Source organism: Psittacula echo, assembly GCF_963264785.1.
Source record: "Psittacula echo genome assembly, chromosome: Z".
Classification (NCBI taxonomy): domain Eukaryota; kingdom Metazoa; phylum Chordata; class Aves; order Psittaciformes; family Psittacidae; genus Psittacula; species Psittacula echo.
In genome coordinates this window covers 83,609,436-83,629,719 of record NC_137742.1, presented here as the reverse complement: position 1 = coordinate 83,629,719, position 20,284 = coordinate 83,609,436, and the positions used below count along the sequence as shown (strand labels likewise).

Genomic DNA, 20,284 nt, shown 5'->3' with positions numbered 1-20,284 from the left:
TGCTGCTCTGCCACCCTGCTGCCTGCTTTGCTGCTCTGCTGCCTGCTCTGCTGCTGCTCTGCTGTCCACCTGGAGTGTCACTTGGCTCGGGAGCCCTGGAGCTGCAATCCCTGTTTGCCCCAGGCAGGGCTGTGGCTTTGATGGATAGTCAAAACCTAAACATTTGGTGCTGTCTTCTCAGACCCCAAGAGCTGTGGGTCCTTCTCCTCCTCACCCAGCCCCACCACATGCCCTTGGCAGCAGCGCTGGTGAGGGGATGCTGTTTGTAGGCATGGGAGAGCTTGTGCAGACCCTTGGCACTGAACCAGCCTTGCAAGGTTTTGGCTATGTTGGGGCCTCGGGACAGGAGCTGTGTGGGGTTTGGGGCTTGGTTCTCAGGGGTCAGCAAAAGCAACAGGACACAGTCCCATTTCCCTGTGGAGGGGACCAGCCATGGGGCACACTCATGCGTGTGCCTAGCATTGCCCCCAAAGCCAGGCTAGGACACTTGGTGCTGGTGCTGAAGGATGATGCTGCAGGAGATGTGGTGAGGGGGTGAAGATGGTCACCACAGATGGTGGCCAGCCATATGGCCAGGCCTGTTCCCACCAGGACAGGAGAAGTAGAAGCTGTCACTCCCTTGGGTCCACGGGGACTCAGCAGCATCTCTCCTCTGGGGTGTTGCTCCATCCCTTCCTGCGGGCAGATAGGTGCTGGTCTGAGGCTGGGCCAGGCCAGCAGCAAAACAAAGGTGAAAGCCACCATCAGCTCAGCACTTCGGTGTTGGGAGAGGGATGGAGGGCGCTGGGAGCCTCCTGGGCTTGGGACTGGAGGAGGATGGACCTGTGCCATCCAGCATTTACTGGGGCTGAGTGATAGCCATGGTGCTGCTGCCAGCCCAAGTGCCACCCAGCTCCTGTGGATGTGATCAGGGTGTCTCCTGTGTGGCGAAAGCCCTGCAGTGGAGACAAGGTGGGAACTGGGCGGGGCATGCCACGCTCACTGCCCAGAACAGCCTGGACACGTGCCGTGGAACAGGGATGTGCTCCAGCATCCCTCCACATTTTCCACAGTGGACCTCATTGAGGTCACCTGGCGCAGCAGCAAAGCCACAACTTCAGAGCTGGGGTTCCACAACCACAGTCCTCTCCACCCAAGGGACCTGTGGAGCTAATTGTGAGGCTCATGCTGGTCCACGATGGGATGGGCCACAGCACGGGATGGGGTGATAGGGCTGGTGGGGGACGCACCTGCCCCATCCCATGGCATTGGGCCTGTTTGCTGTCCTGAAGGGGGCTGTGCTTTATTTGGCTGCTGAGGTCCAGCCTCTGTGGTGACATGAACCAGGGACCAGCAAGGTGCTTTCTAGAAAAGGTTTTACTGTCCATTGCAATATATTAATTGATGATGTATATTTTGATAAAACACTTTAAAAACCCCCACTTGCTTGGATGCAGGGGGTGGGAGGCCGGGGGTCTCAGAGGGACAGTGCCTGGTGGCAGCAGGGCTCCCAGGGTCATGGGCAGCGGTCAGCCCTCCTCCACCCCTGCCCACCGGCTCCATCATTTCTGCAGGGCCCACCACCAGCCTGGCTGTGCAGAAACCTGGCTGGTCACTAAGAGTGGCACAGGACCCTGCAGTGGCTGCCAAGGGTGGCACGGGACCCTGTGGCTATAGGGTGAGGAGGGTGCCATCCTCCTGCCCGCTGCCCCGGCCAGGGCTGCCGTTGTGGCTGCCAAGGGACTGCAGGGAGCCCTGGGAGCTGTGTGGTGATGGGATCTGCTGGAGGGGTTGGTCCGCGGGGCCCCCATTGGGGCAGCCCCCAGGGATGTAGTGGGATGCGCTGTCACTCTCGATGACGAGGTCGCCCTCCTCATCGCTCTCGGCTGTGCTGTAGTTGCTCAGGTACTGCGAGGCTGGGCTGGGGGTCTGCTGGCTGGGGGTGCTGTCCGTGGACATGCCCGAGCTGCCTGAAGCCTTGCTGCTACGGATGACATTGTTGCGCTGGTTGGCTGGCTTGACAGTGATGATGAGGTTGTGGCTGTTGGCCACCATCATGTCCGTCACCTGGTCAAGGGACTTGCCAGCCACGTCGATGCCATTGACCTCCAGGATCTCGTCACTCACGGCCAGCAGCCCTGTACTCTCAGCCAAGCCACCCTTCACTAGGCGGGAGATGAAGATCCCAGGCACCTTCTCGACGCCGTGTGGGGCCACGCGCATGCTGACACCGTCACGGATATAGAAGCCCAGTGGCTTGTCAGAGCCGTGCTTGTGGAGCCTCACGCGGCGGTGAGTCTCGGGCAGGATGTCCACATCGATGATGGAGGAAATCTGTCTGAAGTCCTGGGGCATGCCAATGAGGAGGTGGGTCTTGGTCCGATAGTGTGCAGGGCGCAGCAGCCCCTTCTTCTTTCGCTGCAAGGAGTTTGAGGCGAAGACACTGGTATCAGACTCTGCTGTAGGGAGCAGAGGATAAGGGTCAGGCACCACAGCTACCTGTGGATGCAGCCACATGCCCCATGTGTTGAGGAAGCCAGCAGGAGAAACCCCTCCTCACGGGTCTCACCAGCTTTTCCTCCCCAGAGCATCACCCTGACTTTCCCCGCAGTCTGTCTCTGCTGGGCCCGTCTCCTGGGATTACCCAGGGTACACAAGGCCAGGATTAGAGGGATCTAAGCAATGATTCAGCCTTAATCACACTTTAAGCCAAACTCTGCAGCTTAACGCTACAGCTGCCAGCCCTGATTGCTCAGGTCCCATGGTCATGCCCCACTCTGGGGACAGGGAAGCCCCCCGCACGAGGGGCTGCTGTGGTGGCAGCTCCCTGAGGAGAAGTCTAGTCCCTGAGACAGCACCAGAGTTCCTTGTCCTCTCTGGAGCAAGGCCATCACTGGCATGGGATGGGGTGGCCACAGCTGCATCCTGCAGAGCCCTGCCGCCCCGAAGGATGGAGAATTCCCTGCTCCTGGAGACTCATCCCAAGGACCAGAGAACATCCTAAACTATGATTTGTGCCACTGCATCTTACTTCACCATCTGGCACCACCACACAGGGTTTGACTCCATCCTCCTTTACCCTCCCCTGGTGCGCTTCAGTGGAGCCTAGCTTCACCATGTTGCCTCCTCGGCCGCATCCAGCAGGTGCTGGGGAGCATCCCCTGGGCCCTCTCTGGTTTCTCCCCATCCCTTTCCATGTGGGAGCTCAGATCTGGATGCTTCATTGCTGGCAAGTCCCCCATGATGCCCCTCACCAGCACGCAGATCCTGCTCCAGCCACAGGGAGCTGGGGATGCTCCCAAGCCCAGGGGATGTGGGGTTTCTCCTGAGCCAAGCAGCCTGCCAGGGCTCCTGAGTTATAAATATCTCGCTGCACACGCAGCCCGGCATATTTTTAGCACGGGGAAGGGCGGTGGAGGCTTTCCCACAGCTATTCCAGCACACAGCTCCTCTCTGCGGGGCATGGGGTGCCTGGGCCAGGCAGTGGCAGCACCCCAGGGATGAGTCCTTTGGCAGCTCTGGTGATGTGCTGGGCTTTCCCCTGCCCTTCCCATAAGCCCAACCCAGCCACGGTGGGCCAGTACCATGTCCCCAGCCAGGCTGCCCCCCAGGTACACAGCAGAGTGACAGTGCAGAGAGGAACCAAGCTGCAGCCTTTGTTTTTTACCTCCCTGCAGCAGTCCTGGCTGCCCGGAGCCCACTGGTGGGTGCACACCTACATGTACACACGTGTGCATGGCTGTGAGAGCGGCTCCACAGTCACATTCCTCACCGACCTGGACTGGTTCAACGACAGCCCAGCCTCGGGATGACCTGGATCCATCTTAAATCAGCTGTGACTCACCCAGAGCTTGCTCCCGGCCTCTCCACACACCTCCCCTGGTGCTGCCAGCCATGTGGCCGCTGTCCTGCAGCCACAGCCAGTGCTGGGTCGTGCCGGTGCTGCCTCCTGATCACATTGTGCATGGTGCCTGGGCTGTGGCTGCCTGCTGGACACAGCATGCCACTTCAGCACTGTCACCCACAGGCCCCACATGCTTTCCCAACAGCAGATTAGGTGGCTTTGGAAGCAGGAGCAATGCTCCCACGGCACCTCTGGCACAGGCAGCCCTGTAGTGGCTCCCCGTGCCACAGCCTGGATCCAGGAATAGGCCATGATTCAGTGCCTGGATTGTTGCTGCCTGCCCCAATAGCATGTAGGCCCAGAAGAAATGTGTCCAGGGCATCCCACACCACCCTGGTGCAAGAGCCCAGGAACACTGGCACAGCAGCTGTGTCCAGCCACCAGCATTGCCCCTTATCCAGGGCCTTTATAACACAGCTCACTAACAGGAGCTGGAAACACGGAGTCATTCTGGACACCATGCTGGGAAAACAGGGGCTTTGAGATCAGGCTCTGGCTCTGTGCACTGTTCCTTAATCGTGCTACTCAAGGGAAAACCTCTGTGCTACTAAACCAAGTGTAAGGGGACAGGCTTGTCTCCCTAGTGAAGGAAAGATGCAGCCAGGGTGTTTGTCACTGGGAGGTTTCCACCCTGCTATCACAGTGATTTTGGGCTCCTGTGCAAGGAAGCTGCTCTCTGGGGACACACCATTAAGGTCAGGGTGAGCCCCTGGGCTGCCAGGGAGGAGATGAGCCTCCTCCCACCCCAAAACTTCATCAGCAACCAGCACCTCAAGAACTCTCCCAAAGTGATAGCTGCCACTACCTTGGGGCAGGGAGCCTGATGGGGCTCCTGGTGTGGCACTTATGGGAGCAACACAGTGTTTTCCAGGTGCTCGGCTGGAAAACATGACTTCAAAGGGGTGAATGGTAAGGATTTGCCTTTGCTCACCAAGTCGCATGGGGCTGGGCTGGGGCAGGTGCCCTTTGGCATGGGGATGGGCTGGAGGAGAGCCCACATGGGTGCCACAGCCCAGTGGGGCTTTGGGAGCCTTGTGGTGCCATCACCTCCTGGTGCCGCAGTGGTGGCTGGAGGGTGTGTGATCTGCCATCTCTGCTGCAGCCCAAATGTGGAAGCAGTGATACTGTGGCTCACGTCTCTTTATGGGGAGGACGGATCTGTTGCCTGTCTCCCAGTCCTTCTTACCCTTCTTCTGGATGATGACCCTGAGGAGGGGGTTGGCAGAGGACAGGGCTTTGTGGTAGTTGTCATCATTGTTGATGGGCAGAAGGTCGCCGTGGATGTCTGTGTAGCCCAGGAGCACGTCCACCCGCGGGATCTGGTGCACTGTCTGTAGCAGGCGGTAGAAATCCTGGAAGCTGCCTGTGCAGGAGCGCTTCATGGCGAAGCGGCGAAACTCGGCATCGAACTACAGAGGAGAAGGAGGAGGAAGAGGGTGAGACTGGCCAGGCTGGCTCCAACCAGCAGGACCTATGCAGGCAGTGTACAGAGCAGAGCTGCCCTGGCACGGGCAGAGCCAGGCACGGGTGGCTCCAGAGCCACAGCGGTACCAAGGTAGTGCACCTGTCAGCCAGAGCCTGTCCCAGAAGCAAGAAAAAGGGAGCAGAGCCTTTTACCTGCCCAAAGAGCCAAATAACAGCATGGAGAGCTGCCCGAGTAGCAGAGGAAGGACCCTCCAGCCGTGCCACCAGCCACAGACCTGCCAGGAGGCCCTTCCCTGTAACACAGGCGCTGCTGCAGCACCTGGTGAGCAACAGCGTTAATTACTGCCTCCCTCAGTCACGACGAAGGAGAAGCCAATTAAGGAGAGGCTGAGGAGCGCCGCGAGGCTCTCGCTGCCCGAGGTGGGTCGCAGCCCTGCAGTCGAAGCACCCCAGGCACAGCTGGACAAGGGTGCACAAGGGGGATGCACACATCTGCATGAGCACAGAACTAGGTGGGTGGACACAGGTGGGCAAAGAAGCACATCTGGGCAAGAATGTGCCAGGTAAACATACATCTGAATGTGCAGGCACACCTTGGGGGATTCACACCTGGGCGAGCATGGGCACAGGGTGGGGGTTACCCCGTGCTTGGGGTGAACATCTGGGTGCTGGAATAGCACTGGCAGCTGAGTGAGAGCACATCTGAGCGAGGCATCAGCACAGCACTCCCTCACCGGAGGGATAGCCGTACACATCGGCGCCAGTGCACATCTGCCGAGCGCTCGCCGGCTGCGCTTACACGGCCGGTACTGACTGCGCCGAGCGGGCCCGAGCCCGCGGTCTGGGACGCTGCAGCCGCCGCGCTGGGCAAGGCTCGCGGAGGCCCCGGGCAGCGCTGCGGCAGCGCGGGGGAGCAGAGCGGAACGGAGCGCCCGTACAGCTCAGCTCCCGCGCCGCTCCCCAGTGTGCGGTGCCGCCCCACGTGTGCTGACCGGCGCGGAGACGGGGCGGCCGGTCGTGACTGGGTGGCTCCCGCCCCGGGGCTGCTGCGACCCAGCGGTCCTTACCTTGCTCTTGACCTCGATGACGGGCTCGGCGGAGCGCGCCGGCGTGCGGTGGTGCTTGGCCATGCTGCGGGCCGGGCCCCGCGTCCCCGCCAGCGCCGCTCCCGCGGCCACCGGGGATTTTCACCGGCCATGACGTCACCGGGCAGCAGGTCGGGCTCGCCGCGCCATTGGCCAGGCGGGGCGGAGGGCGTGGCCGGAGGGTTGCTGACAACGTCGCCGTGGCAACGGGGGCTGGGCCGTAGGGCGGCAGCGCCCCCACCTCCTCGCTTTTTCCCCCCAAGCCGCTCCCGGGACCCTCATTAGCGGCACAATTAAACCCACCGCGGAGGCACCTGCCCCACTCCGGAGCCCCTGCGGTCCGACACGCGGCAGCGTCCCCGCTGCGCCCCGCGTGTGTCACCGGCTGGAGCCCGGGCTCGGCCGGTCCCCGCACCGGGAGAGCACCGGCGGAGCTCCGCGCAACCCGAGCCATGGGTGCGGTGCCGAGGGACAGCGGTACGAGGTTTCCAGTCCCGGGCTCCACGTTCTTGCTGGATTCACCCCCTGCCCTCCGGAAGGATTTGTTACCTGTCTGGAGGGATTTCTCATTTTGGGACGAGCTGCTTTACTGAGTGGTTGGGTAGGAGAGATATGACAGAGAATCTGCAGAGGTATCTGAACTGGCTGGATCAATGGGCCAAGGCCAATGAGATGAGGTTCAACAAGGCAAAATGCCGGGTCTTGCAGTTGGGTCCCCCCACAACCCTGTGCAGTGCTCCAGGCTTAGGGAAAAGCAGCTGGAAAGCTGCTCAGTGGAAAAGAACCTGGGAGTGCTGAGGGACAGGGCTGAACATGAGCCAGCTTGTGCCCAAGGCAGCCAAGAAGGCCAACAGCATCCTGGCCTGTATCAGCACCAGTGTGGCCAGCAGGGCCAGGGCAGTGATGATTCCCCTGTACTGGCACTGGTGAGGCTGCACCTTGAATCCTGTGTTCAGTTTTGGGCTCCTCACTACAAGAGAGACATTGAGGTGCTGGAGCAGGTCCAGCCAGGGGGTGGCTGGTCTCTTCTCCCAAGGAACAAGGGATCGGACAACAGGAAACAGCCTTAAGCTGCACCAGGGGAGGTTTAGACCAGAGATCAGGGACAATTTCTTCTCCAAGAGGGTAGTCAGGCATTGGAACAGGCTGTCGAGAGCAGTGGTGGAGTCACCATCCCTGGAAGTCTTCACAAACTGTGCAGATAGGCCCTTCGTGACATGGTCCAATGGTGGCCTTACAGTGCTGGGGTAATGGTTGGACTTGATGATCTTGAAGGTCTTTTCCAACCTGACTGATTTTACGGCATCTGTGTGCAAGGAATTTATTGGGTGTACAGCAAAGCACTCATCTCACTGTACCATTGCAGGGCCGGGACATGCTCATCTCCTTGTATTGCCTGTGTGTCCATGGGTGATGCCCTCAGGATGCGTCTCTGGTAGAACTGGATCTGTGCAGGCACAGCAGTGCCCTGGGATACACAGGCATCCCTCCCATGGTGCAGCTCTGCCTGCGCAATGCCGGAGTGTGCTGCCAGCACCAGGGTCACCAACCAAGGCTAAAATCCTGCTCACAGGCTCTGAGGCAGCTGCGACGGCGGCTGCTGGGGCGTGATAACAGCACCATGAAACCTACCATGAAGCTACAAAGGACAGTGCTTTCTGCTGAACAAATACACTGATCTGAACCCTGAGAACCAGCCTGGCTTCTCTGGATCACACTGTTCTCTGATCCTTGCCCTATCCCGGCCTTTGTCAGCACAACCTTTGTGAGGAGCAACCTTTGTTCAGCACAAAACTGCATCAGCTCCAGCACCACCAGCGCCCCGGTCCCACGGAGCCGGGCCGCAGGCCCCGCAGGCTCTTCCCCTGCACTGCAGGGGAGAGAGGGAGCCCAGCAGGCTGTGCAGCCACGGGCACCTCCTCACAACCCCAGATCCCCCACTGGCTGCTCCTGCAGTGACAGCAAGCCTGGCACACACAGAGCTGTGAACTCATCAGCAATCCTTCCCACTCCCCCGGGTTTTGCTTTCTTTTCATTTTGAAGTCAGAGATAACCCTGATTTAGACCAGAGTTAATATATGCACAGGCACCAGTGATAAAAGGAGCTTGCAGCCCTTTGTCTCCAGTTTTGGTAAGTGGGAGTTAGTTGTTGGGCAGGCCACTGGGGTGACTTGCTGGTCACACATTCTGTTTTGCACGGTGCCCCTGAACTGAGACCTAAACTAAGCCGATGCTATTGAGGCAGGTATTTGTTTTGTCTTAGTACTAGGAGCTGTGAATCAGCCTCTGGGATGAGAGCATGTGCTACCAAATGTCCCGATATGTCCAACAATTCCAAGTCCACCAGATCTAGGCTGCTGTGGGCTCTCAGGGGGGCTCAGTACCGCAGCTTGGGGGGGATGTGCCAAGGTCTGGCACTCAGGTTGGTAGGCACTTCAGGAGCTCTCTTCTCCACCCCCTGCTCAAAGCTGGGTCAGTGCTGGTGTTGTCCAGCATGTTCCCATCAGCAGGCGGTTTTCCCAGTGTTTTTCTGAGCAATGCAGCGGGCAGCCTGGGTGAGCTCTGTTGCTCTTGACCATGGCAGGGAGAAGCAGAGGAGCTGGAGCTGAAGGCAGGATCAGTGCTGCAACTACAGCTCCACACCTAGTTCACAGGCACAAGGAGTCCCAGCAAAACACATGCTTGGAGCCAGAGCATCTTGTTTGACACCAGTCTCTGCACAGCTTTACATTGCAGCTGTCTCCCTCTGGGCACTCCAAGTAAAGGCTGCACTCAAGTGAGCAGCAAAGTCACCTTGACCTTAAGGGGTATGTTCACACAGGCAGCCTTGGACACTGCATTGTTCTTTCTCTCTTCCACTGCCATCAGGAGCTGCAGGACATGGACCAGGGTCCCTGACACACTGTCTCCTTGCTGTGATGGGGCTGCAGGGCTGAATGGGGATCGAGGCCAGCTGCAGTGCTTGCTGTGGGCAGGGATGCTGCACAGGATCTCCAGCTCTGCAAGGATGTACCCTGGCAGCTGTGGAGGGTTTGTGGAGCAGACGTCTCAGCTCACGTCTTTGCAGCTCTTCCCCAGGAAGCAGTGAGGTGATGCATCCCCACGATGGAGTATCTTTTCTGGTTGCAAAATCCAGTCCTGGCTGTAAACTCATTCATGCCTCTGGGCAACAGGTCTGGCTGTCAAAGAATACTGAGCAGCTGATGAACACGCAGAGTAAATACATGGTGCTGGCAGATAAAACTGACATCTCACATTCCTATGATATTGTCTTAAAGTACGCTAAAACCCCCTCCTGGTGCATCAGGACCATTACCACCGTTTTCCCTGGTGCTGGATCACATCTCAAAGGAAGATGGGTTTGGGGAGGAGGGCTCAGAAGCTGCTGTTGTACATTTTTATGTTTCATTTGGTATTTTTTTTAACAGTGATAAGTTCTGGAATTTCCACCTTTTCCTATCCCCGCTGCACACTCCTTTTGCACCACACAGAAGCACGGTGTGTTCTGTCCCACAAAGTCAGCAACAAACCTGTTGAGGTAACTACACAGATCTGGTAAAACAACCATCGGAAAAGTGATGTTTCACCAGGGCCAGGCTGTGGATCTGGTGTGCACAGCACCCCACAGGGAGCTGCAGGAGAAGGTGAGAGGGAAGAGCAAAGCCAGGGATCCCTAAAACTGCTGCTGCTGCCAAAGCTGATGTGTGGTGGAATCATAGAATCAACCAGGTTGGAAAACACATTCAAGATCATCAAGGCAAATCGTTCCCAGCACTGCCAAGGCCACCACTGAACCATGCCATGAAGGGCCCTGTCTACACCTTTTGTGAACACTTCCAGGGATGGTGACTCCACCACTGCCCTGGGCAGCCTGTTCCAATGCCTGAGCACCCCTTGGGGAAAAAATTGTTCCTAATCTCCAGTCTAAACCTCCTCTGGTGCAACTTGAGGCTGCTCTCTCTTGTCCTATCCCTTGTTCCTTTGGAGCAGAGATCAGCCACCTCCTGGCTCCATCCTGTCAGGCAGTTGTAGAGAGTGATAAGGTCCCCCCTGAGCCTTCTCTTCTCCAGACTAAACCCCTCCAGTTCCCTCAGCCATTCCCCATCACACTTGTTCTCCAGGCTCTTCCCCAGCTCCGTTGCCCTTCTCTGGATCTGCTCCAGCACCTTGATGTCTGTCTTGTAGTGAGAGGCCCAGAACTGAACACAGGATTCAAGGTGCAGCCTCACCAGTGCCAGTACAGGGGAATCATCACTGCCCTGGCCCTGCTGGCCACACTGGTGCTGATACAGGCCAGGATGCTGTTGGCCTTCTTGGCTGCCTTGGGCACAAGCTGGCTCATGTTCAGCCCTGTCCCTCAGCACTCCCAGGTCCTTTTCCACTGAGCAGCTTTCCAGCTGCTCTTCTCCAAGCCTGGAGCTTTGCGTGGGGCTGTGGGGACTCAAGTCAGGACCCGGCAGTTTGGAGCTCTTGCCTGAGCGGAGGACCAGGAAATCGCAGCGAAGGAGCCTGCCACGGAGCCTCACTGGCTGTGGAGACCTGGGGTAAGGTTCCTGCGCTGCCAGCTATGGACGCAGGTTTTGGAGGGCCTGCGCGGTGGGTGTCTGAAGGATTAGATGCACCCGGAGGAGGTTTCGGCCCCTCTCGGTGCCGAGGCCGGGCCTGGCGTTGCCGGTCGGGGTTGCCTCGGCTGCCTCTGGCCCAGCGAGGCCCGGGGCTGGGGTCGCGGTTGTCATGGTGACGCCGAGCCGACTTTGGAGTCCCCGCCTATCACCGGTCGGCCCCCAATCAGTTCCTATCTCTCCCGCCACCGCCCTCCACGCAGCCCTCCGTCCCATTGGTCCACGTTATCATCCCTCTCCCCGCTCCCGCTGCTGCCAATCAGCTGCAGCCACCGCAGCCCTGCGGCAGGGCGGGGCGCGCCGCGCGCCTATAAAAGGCTCGGCCGGTGGCTAGCGCGGCCCGAGGGCCGTCCCACCGCCATGGAGGACAGTCTGTCGCTGCTTATCCGCAGCCCCACGCAGCGGCACCTGGACCTGCGCCTGCGCGCCGAGCCTTCCTGGACTGTGCGGCGCCTCAAGGCCGAGCTGCGCCGCCTCCTTCCCGGAGCACCGGTAAGTGCGCGACGCCGCTTCGTCCCAGCCCGCTGAGCGAGCCTCATCCTGCCGCACGGGCGCTGTGGGGAGCGGAGCCGCGTCCCCCTGGTGCGCTTCCGGGGCCTCCCTCTCAGCTGGCCGAGTCGTGACCGTTTCTCCCCCCCACCCTCCGAAGTGTCCCGCACCCAGTTGCATCAGCTGCCCTCCCGCGCGGGGGATGTTGGGGGCTGAACTCGGGTTCCGGTTCGGCCGCTGTTAAACATTAAGGGCTTTCCCCGGGCTGGGGAGCGGTTTGCGCGTGGCACCCTGCTGCCTTGGCGCCTTCGTTCGCAAGTTCTTCGCTCCTCCAAGGGCAGGCGGCCTTGGCGGTCAGTACTCAGCTGGGGTTCTAGACGTGAGAATGCAGAAGTTTGAGTTCCTTCTGGGTCGGCATCAAGAAGCTCAGCTCCGCGGTACCCCATACGAACCGTCTCTGCAGTAGGACGCGCTTTTGCCTTGCTTTCCCGAGATTTCCCAGGAGCAAGCGTCATTGTGCTTTCGCCCACTGCTGGGCTGCGGTGGGAAGGACACAGGGGTTTTTTTTTATCTTCGTCTGCTGGAATTCATCTCATGGGGTGTAACGCGTTGACTTGATACCACCACCTCTAGTGCTGGTCAGATTAGATTGTACTTCTAACCTCTCTTTTAAGCAGCACAAATGTTTTTGGCACTCTAAAGGACGTGACAAGTAACCAAGTTCTTTGCTAAAGGAGTACTTTATAACCTCCTGCTGACTTAGACCTCATTGTTGGTAAATCTTGCACTTTAGTGTTGACTCGTTTTCATCAGCTAAATTTCCGTGTGCACAATGTACCTTAGTGTGTAGGGTGCTTCCAGCTGTGTCCCTCTGTCCATCTGGCTGCAAGTTGTCAGTTAATGATGGCATGTGCTTGGCAGAGCAAATCATACTGTTCTTTGTTTTCTTTCTTCAAAGCCTGAAGAGGACCAAAAACTGATTTATTCTGGTAAGCTACTGCTGGATCATCATTATCTGAGAGAGTTGCTGCCAAAGGTGTGTGTGTGTGTGTATATATATATATATAAAAAACTTCCATGTGCTGAAACAAATCAAGAAAAGTGATTGTTTTTTGAGCATGTCTCCCCTTTCATTTTTAGCACGGGGAGTTGCATGCTCTTCATCTGGTGTACAAATTCAGGACTCCTCCACATGTGCAAGAATCCAGTGCAGAGGTACTTACACTAAGTGAACCTACTACTCTGAATCTTGGGCTTGTGACTGAAAAAGGGGAAGTGCTGAACAGCTACTCTAAAGTTCACTGGTGCTGCAGTCTCTGTAATGGCAGTATTGCTTTGTGATAATTTGATAAGGAGTGTGAGAATGTGTTTGGATTAAGCAAAGTTAGAAAAATTGACTGTACAGTTCATCAGTAAAGGCTTTTATGGCATGTGTTAAGAAATATCGAAACTATTCTCGTAGCAACCCACTGCTCAGAGTAGAAGTGCTTTCTGATAAATTAATTTTTAAGCAGAGTATGACTTGCCATGTCTGAGGCTCTTTGGGACAGAGGCTGTGCTGGTGGGGAGAGGGCAGGGTATTAAAGTGGAACTGGGTTCCCCTCGGGGTGTGGGGGAGGAAGAAGTCTGTTAGCTGAGGACACTAACTGCTCTCATTAATGACTCAGCCTGTGGAGAAGAAGCCGAAGCTGAGCCTTAGTGCTTGAGCTGAGTACTTGCCACTCTACAGTGCAAATGGCCAAACCCAGTTTTTACTTTCAGGTGGATGTGCTGGTCTGTCTAGAGTTGTGTTTGTATTGCCCCTTATAGGCAATCTGAGCTTATCCTGCCCTTGTCTGATGGTTGCTAGATGTGAGCCAGTTTTGGTATGGATATTACACAGATGGGTTGCCATAGAACAGCTCTTGAATTCTGTGTGTGGTGGTTTGTGTATGCAAGTACAAACTTACCAAAGCTAAAAGTCAAACTGTCTTGAGCACAGTTCCCTCTGTTTCTTCCAGTTGTTTTTATAACCTGATGGGACCTGACTGCATGCATAAAAGGTAACAAACACAGGTGTAGATCTGGTAAACAGCAAAACAGGTTTATGTGCCAGTCAGTTTTTAAGGAGCTTTAAAATGCTGATGGAGGTGCTTGTGACATGGAGCCCAAGAACAGTGTCAGGGCTGAGGCAGTGCTGGAGCTACTGTGCAGGCCAAAGTGCATCAAGTCTGTAGCAGTTATAAGAGTGTGTTCTGTGTGGTGTAACTTCATTGCATAATGCTCATGTGGTGTTCTGAATAAACCTCACTCACTGCATTGCTGTCCTAGGTTAAAGCTGATCAGCCAAAGTTACCATCAGAAGCTAGTCAAGAGCCAGCTGTATCTTCCTCAGATGGTGAAAGACTGAGATGCTCTTCTGGTGGCTGGTCTTCAGCAGAAGTCAGTAATAGGTAAATACGACTTTCAAAACACTGGCTTTGTGTTGGATACTGGCTTCTTATGCCACATATATTGTCTTAAGCCCACAGAATGTGGGTCAAAGATGACGAAAAGCTTTAGTGGACATGGAAGAAGCTGAAGGAAAATGCACTGCTCTGTTAATTGAAAAAATCATCCCTTTATTCATGTTGGTAAAGAGATGTTGTTAATGCTCTGGAAGGAAGCCCTGATTTTGCATTAGGATTCGCAAAATGGCAGAAACTATTTACATTGTCCTGTAATAAATGACTTGTGCAGTTTGTCCAGTATTGGCTAATGAATGTGTTTAAATTTTAACCAAGGCTGGAAACAACTCAATATCCCTTCCGAAGTGTGGCTCCTGGCTTCTCTGTGTATACAACTTACAACATGCTTCAGATGTCCTGGTTCCAGCAGATCTATGCAAGACAGTACTACTTGCAATAGTAAGTTTTCTGTCCAAAGCTACCAGTAGGAAGTAGAACTGTAATAGAAGGGAATAGAGAGCTGCTGGCAGTTCTTCTTTTGATGGTAGCTGGTATTGTAACCTCACACTGAATGGTGTGGGAATGTTCTTCTACATATCATATGGTGAATGGCTTCTGGTTTAGGCCAGTGGTTTTGAATCTTGCAATCTGCAGCTCTGATTCTTTTGGGAGGGCACGTGTCTGTAGAGTAACTGTAATCCTGATGATAAACCTTAGCTCTTCACCATAGTTTTTGACTGCTTAAAGTAGCACAGAGAGGTACTGACTGAAAATAGGTAGCAGAGGTAAAGCTGAGACTGGCAGGAGCCTTTCAGACTATTTGTGGATTGCTGAAGAGGTTTTTTGCAAAGTATTGAAATTGTTCATAAAGTGGAAGGTTCCTGGTTTGACTTCCTGAAGTCACTTCTGTTTAACCATTGTCATGGACAGAACTGAAACTTGGGTTTCTGTATCCTCTAAACTTGATGCTTTCTACTTGCATGTGATCTGACTCTACTTAAAGATGGATGAACTTTCAGTGCCTGTTAAGTGTGAAATTACTTGACTCTAAGCATTATTCTGTATTTTGTGTTCTCTGGTTTCAGCTTGGCTTCTACTGCTGCGTCTGCTGACCCATCCCATGCACAATGTGCTCAAGAGATTGCAGTGGCACCAGTAACAACACCAACTCCTCTCCCAGACACATTTCCTGCACAAAATCAGCCTGGAAACCAGAATGCTGCTGCCCAGGTTAATGCAGTGGCCAACCATAACTTGCAAATGAATGCACAAGGGGGTCGCCTTATGGAGGAAGAGGAGGAGGGTGGCCATCGAGATTGGTTGGACTGGCTCTACTCGGCAACGTTGTTCTATGTATTTGTCAACATGATCTATTTCTACTCCAGTGTCAGCAGATTCCTCCTGGTTATGGGTGGCAGTATCCTGATGTACCTGTAAGCGTATGGTGTTAATATTTGTTATTGTGTTAAAAAGGTTGGGATAAATCTTAGAAGCACAATAAAGGTAATGGGTCCTCAGCTGATGTGCTTTGGGATGTCTTGCCTGAGAAAGATAATCTGTCCTCTCAAATTCGTTGATCACCTGTGAAACAAGTGATGTAGGCCTCTGAATTCCTGCCAGTAGGTCTAAGAGTTAAAGCTGGAGCAGCTCAAATGATCAGTTCTGCCAACCTCTATGCAGACTTAGGAGAGTGAAGATTAATTGCTGTTGGTAGTTCTAAAGTGTAATGTGAACAGCTTGCTTTGTGGGTTACAAGTCTGTGCTGTAGAGATACAGGCCTTTTAAGAAGGTCTACATGGCCTATGTTTTGGTCAGAGTGCTGGGTTTCATATATTACTTGTGCCCCTTTTCTTAGGGTGAGTACAGGGAAGTTACTTTGAGGTGCACAGAGCATGGTGACCAAGCAGGCCCTCTGGCAGCATGCTGGATACACACCTGGATGTAATGCTGCTTATTCTGAGTGCAAGATGACAGTCAGCCTTCCCCTCTTACCCCATGGCTTGCTGCTAACAGGAAGCTTTGAAAGTGCTTGCTGGGTTAGGGCAGAAAGAGACCTTAATATGCTAACCTTGCTGTCTGCAGCTCTGAGCTGTGTTGGTGTAACAGGAAGGAGTAATGTTTACATAGTATTAATACAAATCTATTGCCTTCCCCAGGCACCATGTTGGATGGTTTCCATTTAGACGAAGACCGCTTGAGCCCTTCCCAGGCAATGCTCCTCCTCAAGCAGCTATAAACCAGGACCAGAACAATAACTTACAGGTATTGTCTTATTTTGTTTTTAAACCATAAGCATGAAAACCTGTGGAGTTTTACTTTCAGTTTACTAATGAGATGTTGTAGCAGTGATTTTTCTTTGAACTTTATTCAGACGCTATCTTTCATGGGGGCAGAACTGCCAGCCTGAGTCCTCCTTTGCGAATTCCTCTGTTCTACAAAGTATTTCAGGCTGAATATTATCACTTAGTTGCTTCTGTCCTTCAGGATGTTATATGGAGAGTGGATTGTCCCAGGTTCTGTAGCTGAAGGCAGGGTTTAGAGTGGTACCTTAGTTGCAGGATTTGAGTTGGTAAGCAGTCAGTCTTGCATTTCAAGCTGATGCATCTGTCTGATGTCAGGGAAAGTTGTGAATTCATCCACAGTTCACCTGAGCCTGATGCTTCATGTCTATCCTAATAGTGTTCATGGACATGCTGTGAGAGTTCACCAGTAACACCAGTGTGCAGCTTGGTTTTTTGACTTGGTGGTGGTTGTCTGGGATACTTGCAAGCTTTTTATATTATGACAGAGATATTTGGGTAACAAAATGCTGTTTGACACCTCTAATGCATTTCTGAAATGACCTTATTCACCAAATACCCTTTCTTTTGGCAGGGGGAGAATGCAGGTGGAGCAGATGAATCTGAGGCATCTCCTGATGATGGACAAGGCTTACAAGAGCTGCAGCAGATGAACCCTTCACTGATGGGCACAGTGTGGGTTTTCTTAAAGACTTTCTTTGCATCCCTCCTTCCAGAAGGGCTCGGAGTGACCCACAACTGACCTGTCACCAGTCTGCTTGTCTGACGCTGCAAACCAGGAGTGAAAGTGGATGACACTTCTTCTGGCTTTCACTGACCAAGCAAATAAAACTGCAGGAAGCCTTAAGTCACTGCAGACCGAAATGCGTGCCCTTAGTCCAAAGAACTTTGTTCTGAAGCATTTATATTTATAGTTATACCTGTGTTGAGTCTTGGCATTGTGAACTTGTGCACTAAATGCACAAGCTGTAAGCAGGTGTGCAAGTATGTTACAGAAGCAAATTGCTGCTTCTGTGCAATGTAATTCCTGTTGGAATGTCTCAAATGCTATTTAAATTACACTGAGTGTAGGATCTCAAAAACAAAAAAAAAGATTGCTAGATAAGCATTAGCAGATTGCAGATTTTAGATCTATTGTTAAATTGCTTCAACAATAGTTTAAAATTTTTGTTAATATTTTCCTATGAAGGATGTATGATGCAATTCCCATGCTGGTTTGAAGTGAAGGACTCTTACAGTGACTTCTTAAAGCAATTACCTTACTGGAGTTGTAGGCTAAACTTCATGTTGCCAAATTCAGGCAGTTTAAACTTGAGGCTTAATTTCCCCCTGGCAGATTATGGGAGGAGAGTGTGTCCAGCTCTAACTACCAAGAATTTATGCAAGATGTAAACTTAAGTGCTTTTGGATGCAAAGTTAAAGCAGTCTCATGCCTGTATTCAGTTTTGATGCATTCTTACTGCAGAGCCAACACCCTTGTGTTACTTCATTTTGTTCCCTTTAGTTTCTGATACTGTCAAGGGCTTTGATTCCAATAAAACTTTGCAGGCATTCATATCGACACTTGTACAGCAGTCAGCAGAAGACTACCTGTGCAAAGCACAGGATGTGCTCTCACCTTGATTTTATTGTAAAATCATGATAAATGAACTGGGATGTGAAGGGAAAAAATGCTCACAGACCCTAAACTCAGCTCCTTGCTGAACTGTATTCTTTACGAAGCAAGCTTCAGCATTTGAAGTGCCTGGGATAGCTTGCAGGTCGTGTTTGCTCACTGAAGGCTGCTGGCGCAAAGGCGGTATACACCCTGAAGCAGGTAATTCTGCAGGGATCTGGGACCCCTTGAGTCCTGTGTATGACTAGTGATGCTGCAGTGCATTATTTTTGCTTGAAATGTGCTGCCCAAGAACAGCAGGTACTCGTGAGAATTGTAGTGTTTTTCCTCTGCTACCTGCAGTTGGCAAAACTGTCAAGGAGTGTCTCATCAGGGCTGACACACAGGATTTGGTACAAGTGGTTGTAACAGCCCAGCCAGCAGCACTTGATCTTGCTGTTTCAGATTACACTGATGCTAGATATGGTGTTCACCTGCAGTACCAAGTTTAACCTTGGTGATGTTATTTTTGGCTTTGAACAAGTTGTCTTTCTCAGCCTCTTACCAATTAGGTTTTTTTTCTGCCACAGCTTCAGTTTGCTGGAGGCTTGGGGGGGGATAGGTAGAGTTTCGCAATGAAGGATTTAAGTGCTTTGAAGTAAACTGAGAGGAGATGACTTGTTACTTGGGATATATTCTGCATAAGCCTTTGAGGATGTTTGCACAAGAAGTGTTCCCTCTTTCTCTTGCTAGTGGTAAGTCTACTTGTGTTCAGGATGTTTTTTCTTCAGGGTGTATCTAATCACTCAGGTGTCTCAAAATGCCTAAATCAACCAGATTACTTGTGAACTTTATCAGAGACAGCAAAACATCTCTTGTTGTCTTGAGGCTTTTGCTGCTCCCACAGGTCGGCAGACTGGTTTAAAATTAGCTGGAAAACTAATTAAGCATAGCTAATGCTGCTGGAGGCATGTGGCAAGGTTCCTGGCCCTTGGAGAACATTTCCTGGATGGCTTAGTAAAATGCATCTGTGGGGTGGGGGGAAGTACATCAGGGGGCACTGGGTAGATCAATGTGAGTAATTGTTGTGTAATTCTGCTGCATCCTGGCAGGAGCACTGGGAATGAGAACAGAGCTTGGTTGAGGGCACTGGGTACCAGTGACTGGGCTAACCTGGTGGTATGTGGAGCTGTGAGTGTGATGTGGTCCTAATTGCTGCTAATCTCTCACCAGGGATCTCTTGGCTTTACCTGAGACAGCCTGGGAGCAAGTGGGTATGGCTGAGGTGTGGAAGTGGTGGAGGGAGACAGAGGCAGTTCAGCATAGGCGAAGGGCAGTGGGAACAGCGAGGTATGTAAATAGTGATTGTGAGGAAGGGGAGATGGCCTGTGTGCCTGCTGGGGTGAGATAGGAGCATGGGCCTTGATTTAGTTGACTGAATTTAGGTCAGACACTAGAATTGTATCATAGAACCATAGAATGGTTTGGGTTGGAAGGGACCTTAAAGCTCATTCAGTTCTAACCCCCTGCCATGGGCAGGGACACCTTCCACTAGACCAGGTTGCTCCAAGTCCTGTCCAGCCTGGCTCTGGACACTGCCAGGGATGGGGCAGCCACAGCTTCTCTGGGCAACCTGTGCCAGTGATTTGAGCCTTGAAACTTCCAGAACAAGGCTGCTGCAAGAGCATAGGAATCCCAGAGAGATTTTCTGGGAATAACATGACCTTGTGCTGTGACACAAATTGTGAAGAAGGGAAAGGGCCTCAAGGCTGTGGGCTTTGGAAGCGGAGTTTGTTTTGGCCGCATTTAAAGCTGTGTGATTCTGCTGCTGTGGTTCCCCCTGCTGAGAGCAGATTTCTGTCCTGGAAGAGCCAAAGGAGAAATGTACAGTCTAGTTTGTCTTCTCGGGCATCTTTCTTCCCGCAGAAACTTATAGTCACTGAAGTCCTGTTTGTCACCAAAGGCATGCTGCTGTCTTCAACATGTGGAACATAAATCTCATGAGAATGAGGTTGCTGCTGACCAGATAAGCTGGGTGGGATGCGAAGGGGGAAGGTGTCTGTCTGCCCCTTTTCCCCAGTCAAGTTACCAAACATGCCAACTGCACCTTCAGCACCACATCCTCCCAGCCTGTGCTTCCTAAGAATAGCTCTTGAAATGTCTGCTTGTATTTATGTTGCTTGGATATCAAATTGAGTGATACCATAGAGGTAACCCAGACCTGGTGCTCAGCCAGGGTCACAAACCTGCAGTGAGGGGCTAGAAGTCAGTTAGTGCTCAGCTGCCTGCCCAGGAGAGTTGGGAAATGCTGGGATGTGCTGCTCCTAGGCCCGTATCTTGTGTCTGCTTGGTGGCCTGTACTGCAGAAGGACCTCCCAGTTTTCTTATTAGCATTGAAAATTGTATTTGCTGCTGTTCTAGTCTCAGGTTGGCAGTGCAGAAACAGCCACTGCTCTTCCA

General features: G+C 53.2%; 2 protein-coding genes across 3 annotated transcripts; one reads left to right on the top strand and one right to left on the bottom strand.

Annotated features, from left to right (window-relative positions):
- Window positions 1–1,650: 1,650 nt before the first annotated feature.
- PARD6A (par-6 family cell polarity regulator alpha) lies at window positions 1,651–6,511 on the bottom strand (the record flags this gene model as incomplete). Its single annotated transcript, XM_080637198.1, has 3 exons — window positions 6,376–6,511; window positions 5,070–5,292; window positions 1,651–2,438 (listed from the first exon to the last, which is right to left on the bottom strand). Exons 1-3 carry the CDS (start codon window positions 6,436–6,438, stop codon window positions 1,651–1,653), a joined length of 1,074 nt encoding a protein of 357 aa, XP_080493324.1. The 5' UTR covers window positions 6,439–6,511.
- Window positions 6,512–11,348: 4,837 nt separating this feature from the next.
- HERPUD1 (homocysteine inducible ER protein with ubiquitin like domain 1) lies at window positions 11,349–18,119 on the top strand. Of its 2 annotated transcripts, XM_080637969.1 has the most exons (8): window positions 11,349–11,507; window positions 12,463–12,540; window positions 12,645–12,719; window positions 13,815–13,936; window positions 14,267–14,389; window positions 15,016–15,363; window positions 16,087–16,192; window positions 16,805–18,117. In XM_080637969.1, exons 1-8 carry the CDS (start codon window positions 11,376–11,378, stop codon window positions 16,970–16,972), a joined length of 1,152 nt encoding a protein of 383 aa, XP_080494095.1. In that variant the 5' UTR covers window positions 11,349–11,375; the 3' UTR covers window positions 16,973–18,117. The 2 variants fall into 2 exon arrangements, with proteins under 2 accessions (XP_080494095.1, XP_080494094.1); XM_080637968.1 differs by lacking the exon at window positions 12,463–12,540 and having other exon boundaries at window positions 11,371–11,507; window positions 16,805–18,119.
- The last annotated feature ends 2,165 nt before the right edge of the window (window positions 18,120–20,284 follow it).

Bases quoted from the DNA above. Each gene is read 5' to 3' on its own strand.
- HERPUD1 (XM_080637969.1), top strand. From the start codon at position 11,376: ATGGAGGACAGTCTGTCGCTGCTTATCCGCAGCCCCACGCAGCGGCAC. The intron at 13,937-14,266 runs GTAAATACGACT...ATTTTAACCAAG, and splicing joins TCAGCAGAAGTCAGTAATAG to GCTGGAAACAACTCAATATC. The intron at 14,390-15,015 runs GTAAGTTTTCTG...CTCTGGTTTCAG, and splicing joins AGACAGTACTACTTGCAATA to CTTGGCTTCTACTGCTGCGT.